The sequence below is a fragment of the Coturnix japonica genome, chromosome 2 (assembly GCF_054131305.1).
Source record: "Coturnix japonica strain WE chromosome 2, WE-NBRP24, whole genome shotgun sequence".
Taxonomy (NCBI): Eukaryota; Metazoa; Chordata; class Aves; order Galliformes; family Phasianidae; genus Coturnix; species Coturnix japonica.
Window position 1 is genome coordinate 84,465,605 of NC_140664.1, and position 14,393 is coordinate 84,479,997.

The window sequence follows — 14,393 nt, forward strand, 5'->3', positions numbered from 1 at the left end:
GTGAGCTTGTTTGTTGATGCTCTAGGGACTCCTGTAAGTAATTTGTAGTTGTGCTAAGGAATTTGCTGTCTGAGGTACTTGAACCTACATTTCACTCATAGAGAAAGAGCCCACTTGGGTGGACTCACAGACAGGAGCGCTGGTGAGGATCAGAATGTAGAACATGGTTGCTGGATTTTGGAATTCTGACAAGCCCCCAGCCCTTGAGGCAGTGCTCTGTTCTATGAGGAGCTCTCTACATTCCAGTGAACTCACCTGTCTGGCACCTGCTCTGCAGGGGAAGTCACAGAGTGGGACTGCAGTCAGTGTTGGTACAGCAGAGCTGGGCTCCACATGTGCTTGCTTGTCCCGGTCTCGGAGTTCTCAGAGGTACATTAGACTTCTATATGTGTCCTGCCAGGCAGTGTGAACCTTGCTGTCACTTGTTTCTTTTTAAAAGAATTTCACATTGTTTTTATTAGAAGAGTGTAACTTGGAGTAACAAAACAATCCAGCTGTTTCTACAAGCTCGTTTTGCAAGTTTGAAGGTTCCTTAGCGCAGGATCTGAGATTTCCTGACTATTAATACGTGGTTCAAAGGACTGGCGAGTGGATTACAAACAGCATACCTTGACACATGTAAGATGTCTCAGAGATTATGCTGGGAAATATGATTTGATGGTTTTAAAGTTATTTTGGGACACAAAATCTGAGATATTCTGATTGCAACTGAAGTCGCGTTTCAACCCATTTTTGTAGACTATGGCTTGCAAATCATACAGTATAGCAGACAAAGCTAGATGTTGGTTCCCCTTATTGCAAATGCAGCAGTACTTATTCACCAACCCTGGGCATGGCTTTAGCGTGTTAGCAAAATAACATCTATGAGGACTCCAAATTGTTTTAAGCAACTGCTTGGCGGGATCTCAGCAGGAACCAGAGCTCTGTTGTAACCTCCCATACTGGGGACTGGGATAATTGCCCCCAGAGCCGTGTGTGCATTTTTAAGAGTCTTCATAAATAGCTTATTGTTGAAGAGAACAAGGGGGCATTGGTTTCAGACTGAGCATACTATGGGGCACTTTGTGATTTAAGAGGAATAGTAACAACATTGCAGTGATTCAGCTTGAGTGTGAAATTTTCTTGTTTTCACATCACAAGCTGCATTGCACCTGCTCAGGAAAATGTGTTAGCCTGAGCATAGTATGTGCTCAACATCTATTTTGGTTCAGGAAGTAGCTGAATGCCTTTCTCAGACAGAATTTTGGGATGCTTTTAAAGCAAACATGTGCAGAGCAAAGGAAGATTGCCCACCGAGAGAAAGAAAAGGCTTTTTCCTTCACAGTCTATTTTATACATGAATAAAACTAGGTATATAAAGAGCTGCCCAGTGCATCTCAGGCAGAGTGGAACTCTGGGAATTTCCATGGGATTCTGTATGTTCCTTAGTGTTTGGTAACTAGTTGCAAAATCAAGTCCCTTTCTACCACGTTTAAAACTCAGAACTGTGCCTTTCATCAGTTTTGTGATGATCAGTTTTGTCCCCCTAAACTCAAACCAACCAACCAAACTAAAGCCAAAACAAAACCAGCTGATGAATGTGTCCATCGGCATGTAAGCCCAGCTGTAAGCTTATAAGCAGTCTGTCTGCAGGATGCTGGTTGGCTGTGAGGGATACCTGGTCCAGGTATGTACCCAGCACAGCAGATCTGCGCCTGTCAGTATTCAGACAGCCTGAATACGGAACCACTCTCATTTCAGTGTACTTCTGCTGGTTTATACTGGTGACATTTGATGATTACGGAAGCTCTATTTGTAATGTAAAACAGCTGAATTCCCAGGACAATCTTTCTGTTCCCCAACTATCCTGCTCTGGGTGTCCTTGCTGGAGCAGGGCTTGGACTGCACGGGCCCAGGAGGTCTCCTCCAGCCTCTGCCATGCTATGATTCTATGAAATCAGGATGTTTGTACTAAATCCAACAGCTTTTTGGCCCATGTTACTCTTTGATGGCAACACCTGGTAATGAATCTATCAATTATATTTAGCATACTCAATCTTTTCCTGCTTAAATCCAAAGTCAGAAGATCATCTGCAGGTATTTTCCTTTAAAATAATTATGTTTTCTGTTAAGGAAATGACATGCTTCACTCTGAATTCAAAAGTTCAGGCTTACTGCTCAGAAAGGCTCTGTGACCATGGCTGTCCTGTGTCTATGTCCTTTAAATATCTGTATCTAACTATCTGCATTTTAAGACAGAATTTGACTTGTGTAGGTTTTTCTCCGGGAGTCCTTGGAACACAAGTTAGAGAAACAGCGAGAGGTGGAAGTCACCAAAGCAGCAATGATTATCCGAGCACACATCTTAGGTTACGCAGCCCGGTAAGTGACCGGATGGGAATGTCAGTAAAAAAGCTTTTGGACAAGTGGGTGCTTGTCAGGTAGTAAAATCCCATGGATGCAATTTTTCACTTTTCATAGGAACCAGGCATCAAAATCCTCTAAGTGGCTTTGGAACATAACACCTGATATCCTTAGCAGACACATGAATTAAAAAAAAAAAAAGAAAAAAGAAAAAAAAAAAAAAAAAAAAAGCGGAGTTAGAGTTGTTTCGAGGTAATGAATAGGACAGTAGGGAAGAGTGGAGGTCAGCCATCCTTGTAATGGTATCTTGGCATGAAGTAAGCGGTAGAAAATCTAGCAGGATGGTACCTACCTAATGGGGCTGCCCCCAAATTATGGATGTTTATCTTTGCTTTTTCATGATAAGAGAGAGCAAATAGAACTAGTCGGTTTGGTTCTTTAAGAACTGAGCATCAGGTAAGTGATTAATGTTTCATTTGTTTACTCAGCCTCTTGCATTATGTATTAGGTGGAGTTTCTCATCCCATCTGTTCATTTCTCTGCTTTTTCTACAAATCAGCTGAGGACAGTTTGAGGAAACTTGTTTGCATAATGCAGTCTTCTCCTTATAGTCTGACTAATGTGTTACTCAAAAACTATATTCATTTTTAATGACAGAGCTACCCGTGCATAATCTTTCTTTTCAGAGATGTTGGATAGATAGCTGTGAGTATTTTCTCTGCATGCATACACACATGTACGAGCTGTACTTGGTAGCATTTTCTTGTCAAGGGCACAAGAACATGTAAGACAGGTAGTGTGCATTTCCTTTATGAAAATACAGATTGCTCTGTCATGGAAATGAGGGAATCTCTTTCCTTTCCTGGGGAAGGGAATGTGAATTAGAATGGAGAAACCACCACAGAGACAGAAAAAATAAACTGCTATGCTACTGTGCCTCATTATTGCAGGTCGCTATGGTAGGACTTCTCACAACTGCTTGTTAATCCTTTGCTTCCTTATAAATTTACATTATTTTGTAATGTTTTTTGTCCCCTCCCCCCCCCCCCCCCGTTTTTTTTTTTCTCTTCAGAAAGAGGTATAGAAAGGTTCTATACTACGTGGTTGTGATACAGAAGAACTACAGAGCATTCTCAAGTAGGAGAAGGTTCCTTTGCCTGAAGAAGGCAGCCATAGTTCTTCAGAAGCAGCGGCGAGGCCAGCTTGCTCGACGTGTTTTCAGGGAAAGACTGGAGGAGAAGAGGAGACAAGAGGAAGAAAGAAGAAAAGAGGAAGAAGAAAGGTGCAGTACGCTCCCTTGTGTCACACTCCATTCCATATTAAGTTTTACTCTGAACAGACTTTCTTGCAGGTAAAGCCAAGCGAATTCAGAATTCTTTGCTTCTTCTGATTAAAAAAAAAAAAGAAGCATAAATGACTGTGGTATTTACATACTCACAAACATGTCCTTGGTGACCTTATTTTTGGCTGTCTTCTTTTTGTGGCAGATGACTGAAAACTGAGCTATTGTCCTAGCACAGGTATTTGATTATCATATGTTGAGCTTGATTTTCTAACTGTTTTCTTCCCTCACTTTTAGGGAAAGACAAAGGCAAGAAGCAGAGCGTCTTGCTCAGCAGGTAAATGGTATTCTTAATACTTTGCAGCCATCCTGTTTATTTGAGTATCTCAACCCAACCATTAAAAAAAAATAAAAGACATTTGTGGATTTGAACAGAACTTTGAGTTGGCAGATAAAACCAAAGGAAACTTGATACAGTTGTTTGCATGGGAATTTCTTTCACCTCATGCTTCATTGAATTTCTGGCCAAGACAGAACTTTCTGCATGTTCTTGAGCTTTTCAGTATCTCTGAGTAAATGCAATCAGTTTTCTTTTTCTTCTGTTTTCTTTCCGATGTAGGAACAAGGGTTCTTTTAAATGAACAGCATGATCAGAGTATAGTGCTTAAGAACTACAAAATAGTCTTGCTTTGAGGAGACAGTATTATATTTTCTTCTATTTTGAATGTAGGCTGAAGAGGAGAGAAAGAAACAGGAACTGGCTGCCATTCAGAAAGCCCAGAAGGAAGTGGAGCTGAAGCAAGAGGTAGAGAGGCAGAAAGAAAGCAGACAGGTAGAAGAAATCTTGCGTTTGGAAAAAGAAATTGAAGATCTGCAGCGTGTGAAGAAGCAGCAGGAGCTGTCTTTGACCGAGGCTTCGTTACAGAGGCTGCAGCAACTCCGAGACGAGGAACTCAGGCGGCTTGAGGATGAAGCTTGTCGAGCAGCCCAGGAGTTCCTGGAATCTCTGAACTTTGCTGAGATCGATGAATGTGTCCGAAACATTGAGAGGTCGCTCTCTGTGGGCAGTGGATATCCTGCTGAGCTCACTGAACAAACTGGAAATGCCTGCAGTGAAAAGCCCAATTTTAACTTCAGCCAGCCATATCCTGAGGAGGAGGTAGATGAGGGCTTTGAAGCTGATGATGATGCATTTAAGGATTCACCCAATCCAAGTGAGCACGGCCATTCTGATCAGAGGACCAGTGGCATCAGAACAAGCGATGATTCCTCAGAAGAGGATCCATATATGAATGATACTGTGGTGCCAACAATTCCTGCTGCTAGCGACACCATGCTTATACCTCCTACCCATGATACAGTCAGTCTCCACAACTCTTCAAGTGGTGAATCTACATACTGCATGCCAGAAAATGTATCATGTAGACCACCAGACTCTGTGGAACTTATTTCTCCAGATGGAGACTATGATTACGATCAAGACGATTACGAAGATGGTGCTATTACTTCTGGTAGCAGTGTGACCTTCTCTAATTCGCACAGTAGCCAGTGGTCACCGGATTATCGGTGTTCAGTGGGGACATACAATAGCTCTGGAGCATACAGGTTTAGTTCTGAAGGAGCTCAGTCTTCTGTAAGTATCATTCCTTGTATTACCTAATAATTGATTTATGCTTTCTGGTTTCTTTTTCTATCATACAACCATGCAGTCACCGTGGCTGTTCTTAGAAATGCTTATATTGTAAAATTCAACTTATTTACACTGCATATGGGCATAGTTAAGTGTTGGTTGCAATTCAAGGGTATGGTAGACAAGGGTATGGTTCTGTCTGGTTTAATGCAGAACTGCACATTATTTTATGAGGAACTCAGTGCATGGCCATGGATGCAACCCATAAGCAACATTTGGGTATTCGTGCCCATTTGCAGTGGGAGGATTGTGTAGCATCGCGGGAAACTGATTGTGGAAAAGGCAGGTTCAGTTCTGCATGCAAGTCAGAATAGTGTTGAGTATACTGCTTGCAGAAATCTCTGGGATGTCAGATGTATTTGAGATTAAGAGTAAATTTCAGATGGCGGAAAATAGTAGAATTACTGAAGCAGTTAATTGAAGGGCTCTTTTTTCAGTGCTGTCTACTGAATTGACAGTTTACTCTCATGAATATTTTTGGAAGAATACGATTTCTTCCACCACTCACAAAATACGTCAGTGAAACCATGTGTCTGGGAAAGCGAAAACTTATTTCAGCAACGCTGACTTCTTTAAAAGGAAGATGTTAGCACTAAAATACCTACTACATCTGAGGTAATGAAAGCCAAAGAAATTGTGTCCATTCAATACATCATAAAACGTTTTAGCTGAAGACTTCTAAACCTGTTTTCTCTAAGCTGTTTTCTGAGAAATCATTTTACCCTTGTTCCTTCCTCTCATAGTTTGAAGACAGTGAAGAAGATTTTGACTCCAGGTTTGATACAGATGATGAACTTTCCTACCGGAGGGATTCCGTCTATAGCTGTGTTAGCCTGCCTTACTTTCACAGCTTTCTGTACATGAAAGGTACTGGGTGAACAAGAATTTGTTAAGCATACAAACTAATCAGAAATATTTAATAAACCTTGCACATTAATTCCTGTAGACTTCAGCTATTTTCCGAATTTTGGAAGGCTGATGGAAAAGTCTGGAGAACGCTGCTCTCAGATGAGGTTCCTTGCAGTACCTTACATCTGGCGATGTTTTTCCTCTCTGCAAAGAAACACTGAAAATTTTTGGCTGCCTCTTTTTCATTTTATATCTTTGCCAGCTCGTAAACAATGCAATATCCAATATAAACATAGCAAAATAGCTTGCAAAGACAAACTGTAACAAATTTTGAAGAAAGCTTAATCCTGCTATCAAAACCTTGTACCATGGACAGTGTTCTCTGCTGCAAACCAGTTTTACTGATTTCAGTCAACTTTCATTTGGGTTCCGAAAGAACAGAAGGCATTTTATGCATAGTAAAGGGACGTAAGAAACTACAAAAGAACATACTCACGAGTTCTCTGGTTAGGATTCTTGGACTGAACTTCTAATGATCAATACAAAGTTATGATCGAGGTGGAATCCCGTATCATACCAATCACTAGCATAACTTAGTTTGTTGGAGTAGGAACAGGGATGAACAGGTGCATGGGTACGCTGATGTGAAAAGTAATGGATGCTGTCATCAGTGGCATGGTTTTTACCCTCTGACATAGATAGCAATAAGGAATGACAAGAATATACTGGTTTGGTTGAGGGTTTTTTTAAGAGCCTTTCGATTACCAACCATATAGTAGCTTTAAGGGTATATAAAAATTAGATCTTTCATTTTGTGTCTTGCAGCAGAGACTCATTTCAGCTTCAGCACTGTTGGGCAGCATCTCCTAGTGTTGTTTTGGTCACAGCTTCTGTTTTATAATGTAATCGTTTGTCTTAACCATGTATGAACCCACATCTATCCCTTTTTGCCAGGTGGCTTAATAAACACATGGAAACGACGCTGGTGTGTCCTGAAAGATGAGACCTTCCTGTGGTTTCGCTCCAAGCAGGAAGCTCTTAAGCAGGGTTGGCTTCACAAAAAGGGGGGTGGATCATCTACTCTTTCCAGAAGGAACTGGAAGAAACGATGGTTTGTTCTCAGGCAGTCCAGGTTGATGTACTTCGAAAATGACAGTGAAGAAAAGCTAAAGGGTTCTATTGATGTCCGAATGGCAAAGTAGGTTTACCTATGTTTATATGCTAAATGTTATCCTACTAAACACTTCTTGGGAGTTATCTGGGAATACACTTGAGTGCTCTGCTTTCAAATTGTACAAATGGAAGCATGAGTGTGTTTGATGAAGATCTTGAAAGCAAGTGTTGTCCTTACTTGGCTCTCTTTTAAGTCCACAGAGTGCTGCAGTTAAGCCAACGCCAAGCGCTTCAGAAAGCTGCTGCTGTAGTGATCTCATCTGTGCCTTCTCCCAGACTAGAAGCCCTACTTAGTCTGTAACGATTCCCAAGGCAATTCAGGGCACATTGCCAAGTCTGTAGCTGGAGGCAAACACAAATGGAGAGTGTGGAATTAATAGGCAATGAATATATATTTAAGTTAGCATGGGTCAAAGCTGTATGTTTGGTATACATTCATGATTTTTTTACATGTTTCAAATAATTAGGGTACGTAAAGGTCTTCAAGATGCATAAATGCATTTCAAAAATGTAGAATTGCTAAATCGAACTTAACAATTTCTGTCATGCTGACAATCTCGTGCCTTAAAATTCTGCGGTGTATACAGCATGCATCCATTTTTTAAGGGATAGTATTTTTACTTTTAAATGGTCAGCATGTTTTATGACTCAGTGGATCTAATTTAAGAATTAGAGCTTACTGATGTTTGATAGTCTTGTTTCTGTGTAAAGATACGTAAGCTTTCCTCCTTGGCAGAGCAAAATAGAACCAGCTGTAACACTTGATTCCACTCAGCGTCTTGTAAACTGCAGCTGTGTGTTTTACTTTGTTTGTTTAACAGAGGACTTGAAATAAATCGGAAGCGTGGTTTAATCTTTTATTTGGAAGTCTTGGTTGAGCCTGATTCAGGCAGGACAGCGCAGGTAGTTTCAGCGAGCATCCTGAGTTGCTCTTGTAAAACTAATGCGCTGCTGGCTCTCAAGTAACTCCGAATAGAGAGTGAATTTTCTACCGCTATTGTTTTTGGTTGAAACTGAATTTGTTTCTGTCCCATCTGCCATGATGTGTATTTACTCCTTTTTCTAATGTGTTTAAACCAAATTTTGTTGGCATTGCATCAGTTCATCAACTGCTTCCTGGGGAAGCTCTTATCTGAGCATTCCTTTAAAATAGTCAGATAACTGTTGTTGAGCCTAACTTGAACTGAAAATTGAATCCATGATTTATAGATAAAACAGCTGGAAGAAAGGGCACTTGTATTTCAAGAGTTATGTGTGTTAGGAGAAATAAGCAGTGGTTTTTCAATGTAGCTCTAATCCTCACTGGGTATATCCCTTTCATACCACGTGAGATATATTTCACCATTCCGCACTGGCCATCCCAGTCCAATTTTATAAATATTAGGCTGCTTCACTTAAAATACACAACAAGGAAGTCGTTGGGCACTGTTAGAGAAAGGAAGTAAGATAAAGTAAGGAAAACAATACAGAAAAACAGCATTTCTTAATCCTTGAGAGCTTTCCCTTAACCACTCCAAACATCATCTGAATTCAGTTATTTTTGCCTGGTTTGCCAATGCTTTTTCTTTAGTTTGGGTTACAGCAACTGAGTAGCCAACTTTGTATAATGACACTCATAAGATCTTGATTATTTGAAGATAGGCATAAAACATAGCAGTTATAGTTTGCTGTATAAATGCTGCCTGATTTCTCAAATTAATCAGATGCAACAATTCTGATTGCTGTTATTTCCAATGACTGTGAGTCTCTCAGCACAGTAGCATTTCCAAAGTGCGCTGGCAGTGTCTGACATGCAACCTTGTCATTTTCTTCTTTTCAGAGAGATTGTTGATAATACGGGCAAAGAAAATGGAATTGATCTAATAATGGGTGATAGGACCTATCACTTGATTGCTGAGTCTCCCGAGGATGCAAGGTATGGAAATCAACAGGCTTTTTTGTTCTTCTTTTTAGCCTCCATGCCATTCTGACTTATGCTTATCACCTTATTAGCCTGCTACCTCCAAATAGCCAGGCTGTGTTAAACACATTGCATTGAACACTTTTTCCAAAGGTCTGCTGATATAAGAAAATCTCACAGCAGAATATTACCGACTCAGTGAGTCAGACTCAGTGAAAATTTCCCTAGAACTTGGCCTCATGCTTTCTCTGTTTTAAGACAGTTTAGGAAATACAATTTGTATGTAGAGAAGAGAAGCAGTAACTGGCTTTTAATGATTTTCTTTTGCATTATTTTACTGCATTTAGCTGCGTAGATTAAATCAATATTTAAGATTCCTCTCAGTTGCCTGAAATAAGGTACCATTTAGAGTTGAGATCTGTTTACCTAAGCAAAGCCTAAGTATTTTTCAGATAAAAGTTGCAGTGGAATCATTAGATTTTAGGATGAATGCATTTTCGTGAACAAGAGGAGCATGCCACAGTGTAGGCCTTTCTACCAATTCAAAAAGGGATCTTACTTTTGCTGCTACCGTATCAAATAGTAGGGGAGGGCTGCTAGTTGAGGAGCAAGCTTAACTTGTCAGATCAGTTCTAGTGTATATCTAATAAATAAATAAAGTAAAATAAAATAGTCCCCACACTATTTGTTTTGAGATAATAATATGCTTGCCTATAAAATCAAACGTTTGAATAAAGTTAACTTAGTAATCAAATCTTATTACCCACTGTGTTGCTGCCCGAAGGGCTGAGCACAGGATGCCTTTGCCAACATTACTTGAGCTAGTTTTGTTCTTGAAGCCTTGAAAGTTGCTTTGTATTTATTTATTTTTTAATTAGAATACCTTCATGTATCGTATTGCCCTGAATAAAAATTCAGCAGTGCTTACAAGGCAGTCATTGGTTCATTTTTCAGCAGCCTTTAAACCACACTTAGAACAGTAATTCAGCACTCATTATGATTCTTGTGTGATGCGAGTAAGTTTTAAAGGGAAAGATTAGCTAAAGTCTCATCTATTATACACGTGTACATTCTCCAGTAAATGCTCTGTAGGGATCAGTAAAGAATTGCCAGAATGAAGACTTGTGTCTGTTGTCATGAATCTCTTCTTTTCCTAAGTGTGGAGGAGGAGACACTACACCCTATTTTTGTGTATAGTACACATAACACACCAGCTAGATTAAATTATGTTTTAGCAATGTGGTCCGTGTTTTCTTTTTTTCTCATTGATCTTAGAAAACTTTAATGTGGGAGATGTGCAAGGATTTCCAGATGGGCTCAACTCAAAGCCTTGTTAACATTTGGCAGTGTTAAAAATGAAGTAAATTGGGCTGTGTTAGTTCTGGATCTGCTATTGAAAAAAACTATTTTGCACGTGGGTTAGATGATTATCAGAGGGAGCTTTTTGTTCACGTGAAAGGAAAAGAAAAAACCTGAGTCCCTCCCAAAAAGGAATTACTTATCAGTCATGATCATGGCGTAGTTGAGAAGTAATGTTTCAGGGGGTAGCCACTGTTTCAAAACCCTCCTCTTTGTCCTGAGTAGTTCTACTACTCAACTGAAAGCCAAGGGATGTCCCAAGGGAGGAAGAGTGTAAAAGGACAGTAAAATCTGCCTTTGTCTTTTTGCCAAGTGCTGTGATAGATTTATTTTTCATTGCTTAGACAAAGATTACACAGTGACATTAGGAAACCTAAGAACTGTTCTTGAAAATTGGATAATAAATTATTACTAACTGTGCATGCAGTGCTATGAAAGCCTTTTTGTCATTTACTTGAAGACTGACATTTAAATACACTTGCAGTTCCTGAGCCTAAAGGAAAAGCTGAATTTAATCTGTGGGAATCTTCAGGTGGATGAGTTTTTAGTTTATTTGACTGGTAGTTCTTTCTCTTCAGACAACTTCTCCTCTTTTTGAGGGGGTCTTCAGTGTCCTTGTCTCTCACGTAATAAAACACAACCTTTCTATGTGTATCTTCAAGTCTTAACAAATGAATCAAAACTAAAAACATTATCATCTTTTCTCTTATGGTCAGGCACTCCGAATCTTCCTTTTTCTTTGTACCTTGTGTTGTTCCTAATGAAAACATAACCTGTTGGAAAGGACTTGGGATGATAATGGCAACAGTGGTACCTTTTGACAGGCTACACAGATTTTGTCAAGCAATTTTAGCAGTTCAGATGTCTACATAATAGAAAGCAGTTGGCTTCTGAATTCTGGAGCTAAGGAGGCAGCTTTTCAGTTTCATAGGCATAACTCTTTGACTACAAAGAATGGCAGATAGTTTTACATTTAAACCCATTAGTTTTGCATTTGTTCTGTCAACCTGGTGGTGGTGAACCCTGAGCACAGAAGTGAGGTCTTAGTTTTAAAGGTTGGACTTTTCAGTCCTTTGAAAACTCAGCCTCAGGTAATTTTCATTAGAATGGCAAATTCATATCTCAAACAATGGCATTCAGGAACCTGCTGAACAAGTCAAGCTCTGCCCTCAAATTTCTTTCAGTGGAATTGCTTAGAGCAGTTGAGCTTTATCGTATGCAAATGCCAGAATGGTAGAGATTTCCCAGAAGCAGAAGGTGTGGTTGGAATTAAATCCCTCTGCAACTGCTGCTCAGCACCGAGGCCAGAGTAGTGGAAACCTCTCTCCCAGTTTTCCTCTTGTGGAAATATAAGGCTACTGGAGCGGTGCAAATTGGCTCTGGTTCAACCGCATGGGTTCTTCCAGCTGCTGGATTTTCCAATGCTCCATTGGGAACAAAAAACTGTAGAGGTGGTTCTTGGGGTTTCTATTCTTTTCCCTCTCTGAACTGCGGTGGGACACGCTGTCCTCTTGGCTGTTGCAGAGGTATTGCTGTAACTATTGTGCAAGTTGTCACGCTATCAGTGTAGCCGAATTTATAATCTGAAGGTTGGATTTTCCATGGAAGGCTTTGTATGTAGCTGGCAGTGGTTGGGTTTTCTTTCCCAGATGAAATATGTAGAATGTGTTACTAACACTTTCTTAACACTCAGATGTTTCAGTGTACTCAGTGCCAGTTTTCTAGAAATGCCACATCTTATACAGGGTACTTGTCTTCGGGAGGAAGGGTACAACGTGAATTTGAATGGGAAATCTGGAGGGGCTTGTTGGTATCCAGTAGTACCCGAACTGACATAAAGATTTGCTGTGCTTGTGTGCATATTGACAAAAGGAATCTTAAGCAATTTTAAAAACCAGCAGAACCTGCTTGATCTCTGCAGAACAAAGGTGACAAAAGGCTTGTGCACAAGGGATGTGGTTCTTACACTGCTGCCTTTCTCTCCACAGCCAGTGGTTTAGTGTTCTGAGTCAAGTCCATGCATCCACTGAGCAAGAGATCCGGGAGATGCACGATGAACAGGCAAATCCACAAAATGCTGTGGTAAGTCAACATCTGAAGAACTTTACAGAGCAAATATTTTCAGAAAGCAAGGGACACTGGTGGCTGCAGCTCCTGAGAGTCACCACCTGCATTTCCTTAAATGCAGTGATAGCCGGGACACCGGCTAGAGGCTCCATGTCACAGGCCCTGTACCTGTACAACAGGAGAGGCTGATTTCCCTCCCCATTCCTGTCATTCACCTCAATGACAAATGAGCATTGGTTTCTTTTTTATCTATGGTCCAGTTATTTGCCACATCACAGTGTACAGTTGAGTTTGAAGCCTTGTAAAGATACAGTTAATGATCAAATTAAAAACAAAGGGTAAAGAAATGTGAGATTACTTTGGTCCTGCATTTGTCATTCTTTACAAATTCATGATTTAGGTAATAAATTTGGACTCTACTCTCAGGCAAAAGAAATAAAACTTCTGTAGAAGGATGCCATTGATATTGCGTGGCACTTTTAGGACAAAACTTCAGGCAGATTTGGAAACGTAGAAGAGGAAGAGCAGTTTCTGAGCTGCCTCTGGCTTAACTGGAGATAATCTTTTATTCAGTCTGAGTCTTCAAGTCTTCCCTTCACTTAAACAGTTAGGAGAAACTGATGCCCAAATCTGCAGCTCATTTTGCTTGATCAAGGCTGCTGTTTCTTTCACATGTCTTTGAGTAAAGTGCTGTGAGTAATGTAATAGTAAATGTCTTCCTTCTTTTCTGCTTGGATATTTGTTTATAGGGTACACTCGATGTAGGACTAATTGATTCTGTCTGTGCCGCTGACAATCCAGATAGGTAAGTAAGTCAGAATCATGCCTAGTTCCTTCCTTTCTTCTTCTCCTTTCTCTAGTCAAAATCAGGTGCTTTATACTCTGGTCTATATATTCTGCTGAACAACCATGAATTAAAATGATTCATTATTGTCTACCTTTTGATAGTATCAAACTGTGTTGAAACAGGAAAGGTAAGAATGGTGTTTTTGTGGGGGCTTCACTTACTTCACTGGCATTGCTTCATATGTTCAGCAGTTTTTCTACCAAGGTGGTCCAAAAGCAGAGGATTCAGTATTTCATTCAGTTAACGCAAGTAACACAACTGAAAAACAAAATTGATTTTGATTCCAGTCATAGAATCACAAAGTTGGAAAGGACCTACAGGACCATCCAGTCCAGCCATCCTCACATCCTCCCATTACTACCACAGCCACTAAACCATATCTTGTAGCTCCTCATCCAGACACCTCTTGAACACTGCCAGGGACAGTGACTCCACCACCTCCCTGGGCAGCCATTCCAATGCCTGACCACTCTCTGAGAGAAAAAGTTTTTCCTTATGTCTAATCTAAACCTCCTCTGGTACAACTTGCGACCATCTCCTCGGGTCCTGTTTGTTGCCTGGGAGAAGAGGCCAAGCCCCTCCTCATCACAACCTCCCTTCAGGAGGCTGTAGAGTGCAATGAGGTCTCCCCTGAGCCTCCTCTTCTCCAGACTAAACAATAGCAGTGAGGTAGGCAGAAAATTCTTTTTAACATCTTACAGTTCGCCTTCCTTTGCAAGAATGCTATATTCTACATGGATGAGAACAATTTCCTAGAATAAAATTCTCTTCTGTAACAAGCAAGGTAATGCAGCACTAGAAAACAAACAGACTGAAAAAGAACAACCAGGGCATTCTTAGTTCTCAAACTAGCAACAGGGTAGAGATAAAAAGTAATCTGAGT

At 40.3% G+C, this 14,393-nt stretch overlaps 1 protein-coding gene across 3 annotated transcripts in view; it reads left to right on the top strand.

The window, feature by feature from the left end:
* The window catches only part of MYO10 (myosin X), a 144,587-nt gene that overhangs the window by 117,878 nt on the left and 12,316 nt on the right, over positions 1-14,393 (top strand). For all 3 annotated transcript variants that reach the window (XM_015854415.3, XM_085537835.1, XM_085537836.1), the window contains 9 exons: positions 2,255-2,361; positions 3,416-3,625; positions 3,923-3,962; positions 4,356-5,258; positions 6,059-6,182; positions 7,119-7,362; positions 9,157-9,252; positions 12,585-12,678; positions 13,413-13,468. In XM_015854415.3, the coding sequence (XP_015709901.2) occupies positions 2,255-2,361; positions 3,416-3,625; positions 3,923-3,962; positions 4,356-5,258; positions 6,059-6,182; positions 7,119-7,362; positions 9,157-9,252; positions 12,585-12,678; positions 13,413-13,468 (1,874 nt within the window). The remainder of the gene's footprint in view (positions 1-2,254; positions 2,362-3,415; positions 3,626-3,922; positions 3,963-4,355; positions 5,259-6,058; positions 6,183-7,118; positions 7,363-9,156; positions 9,253-12,584; positions 12,679-13,412; positions 13,469-14,393) is intronic.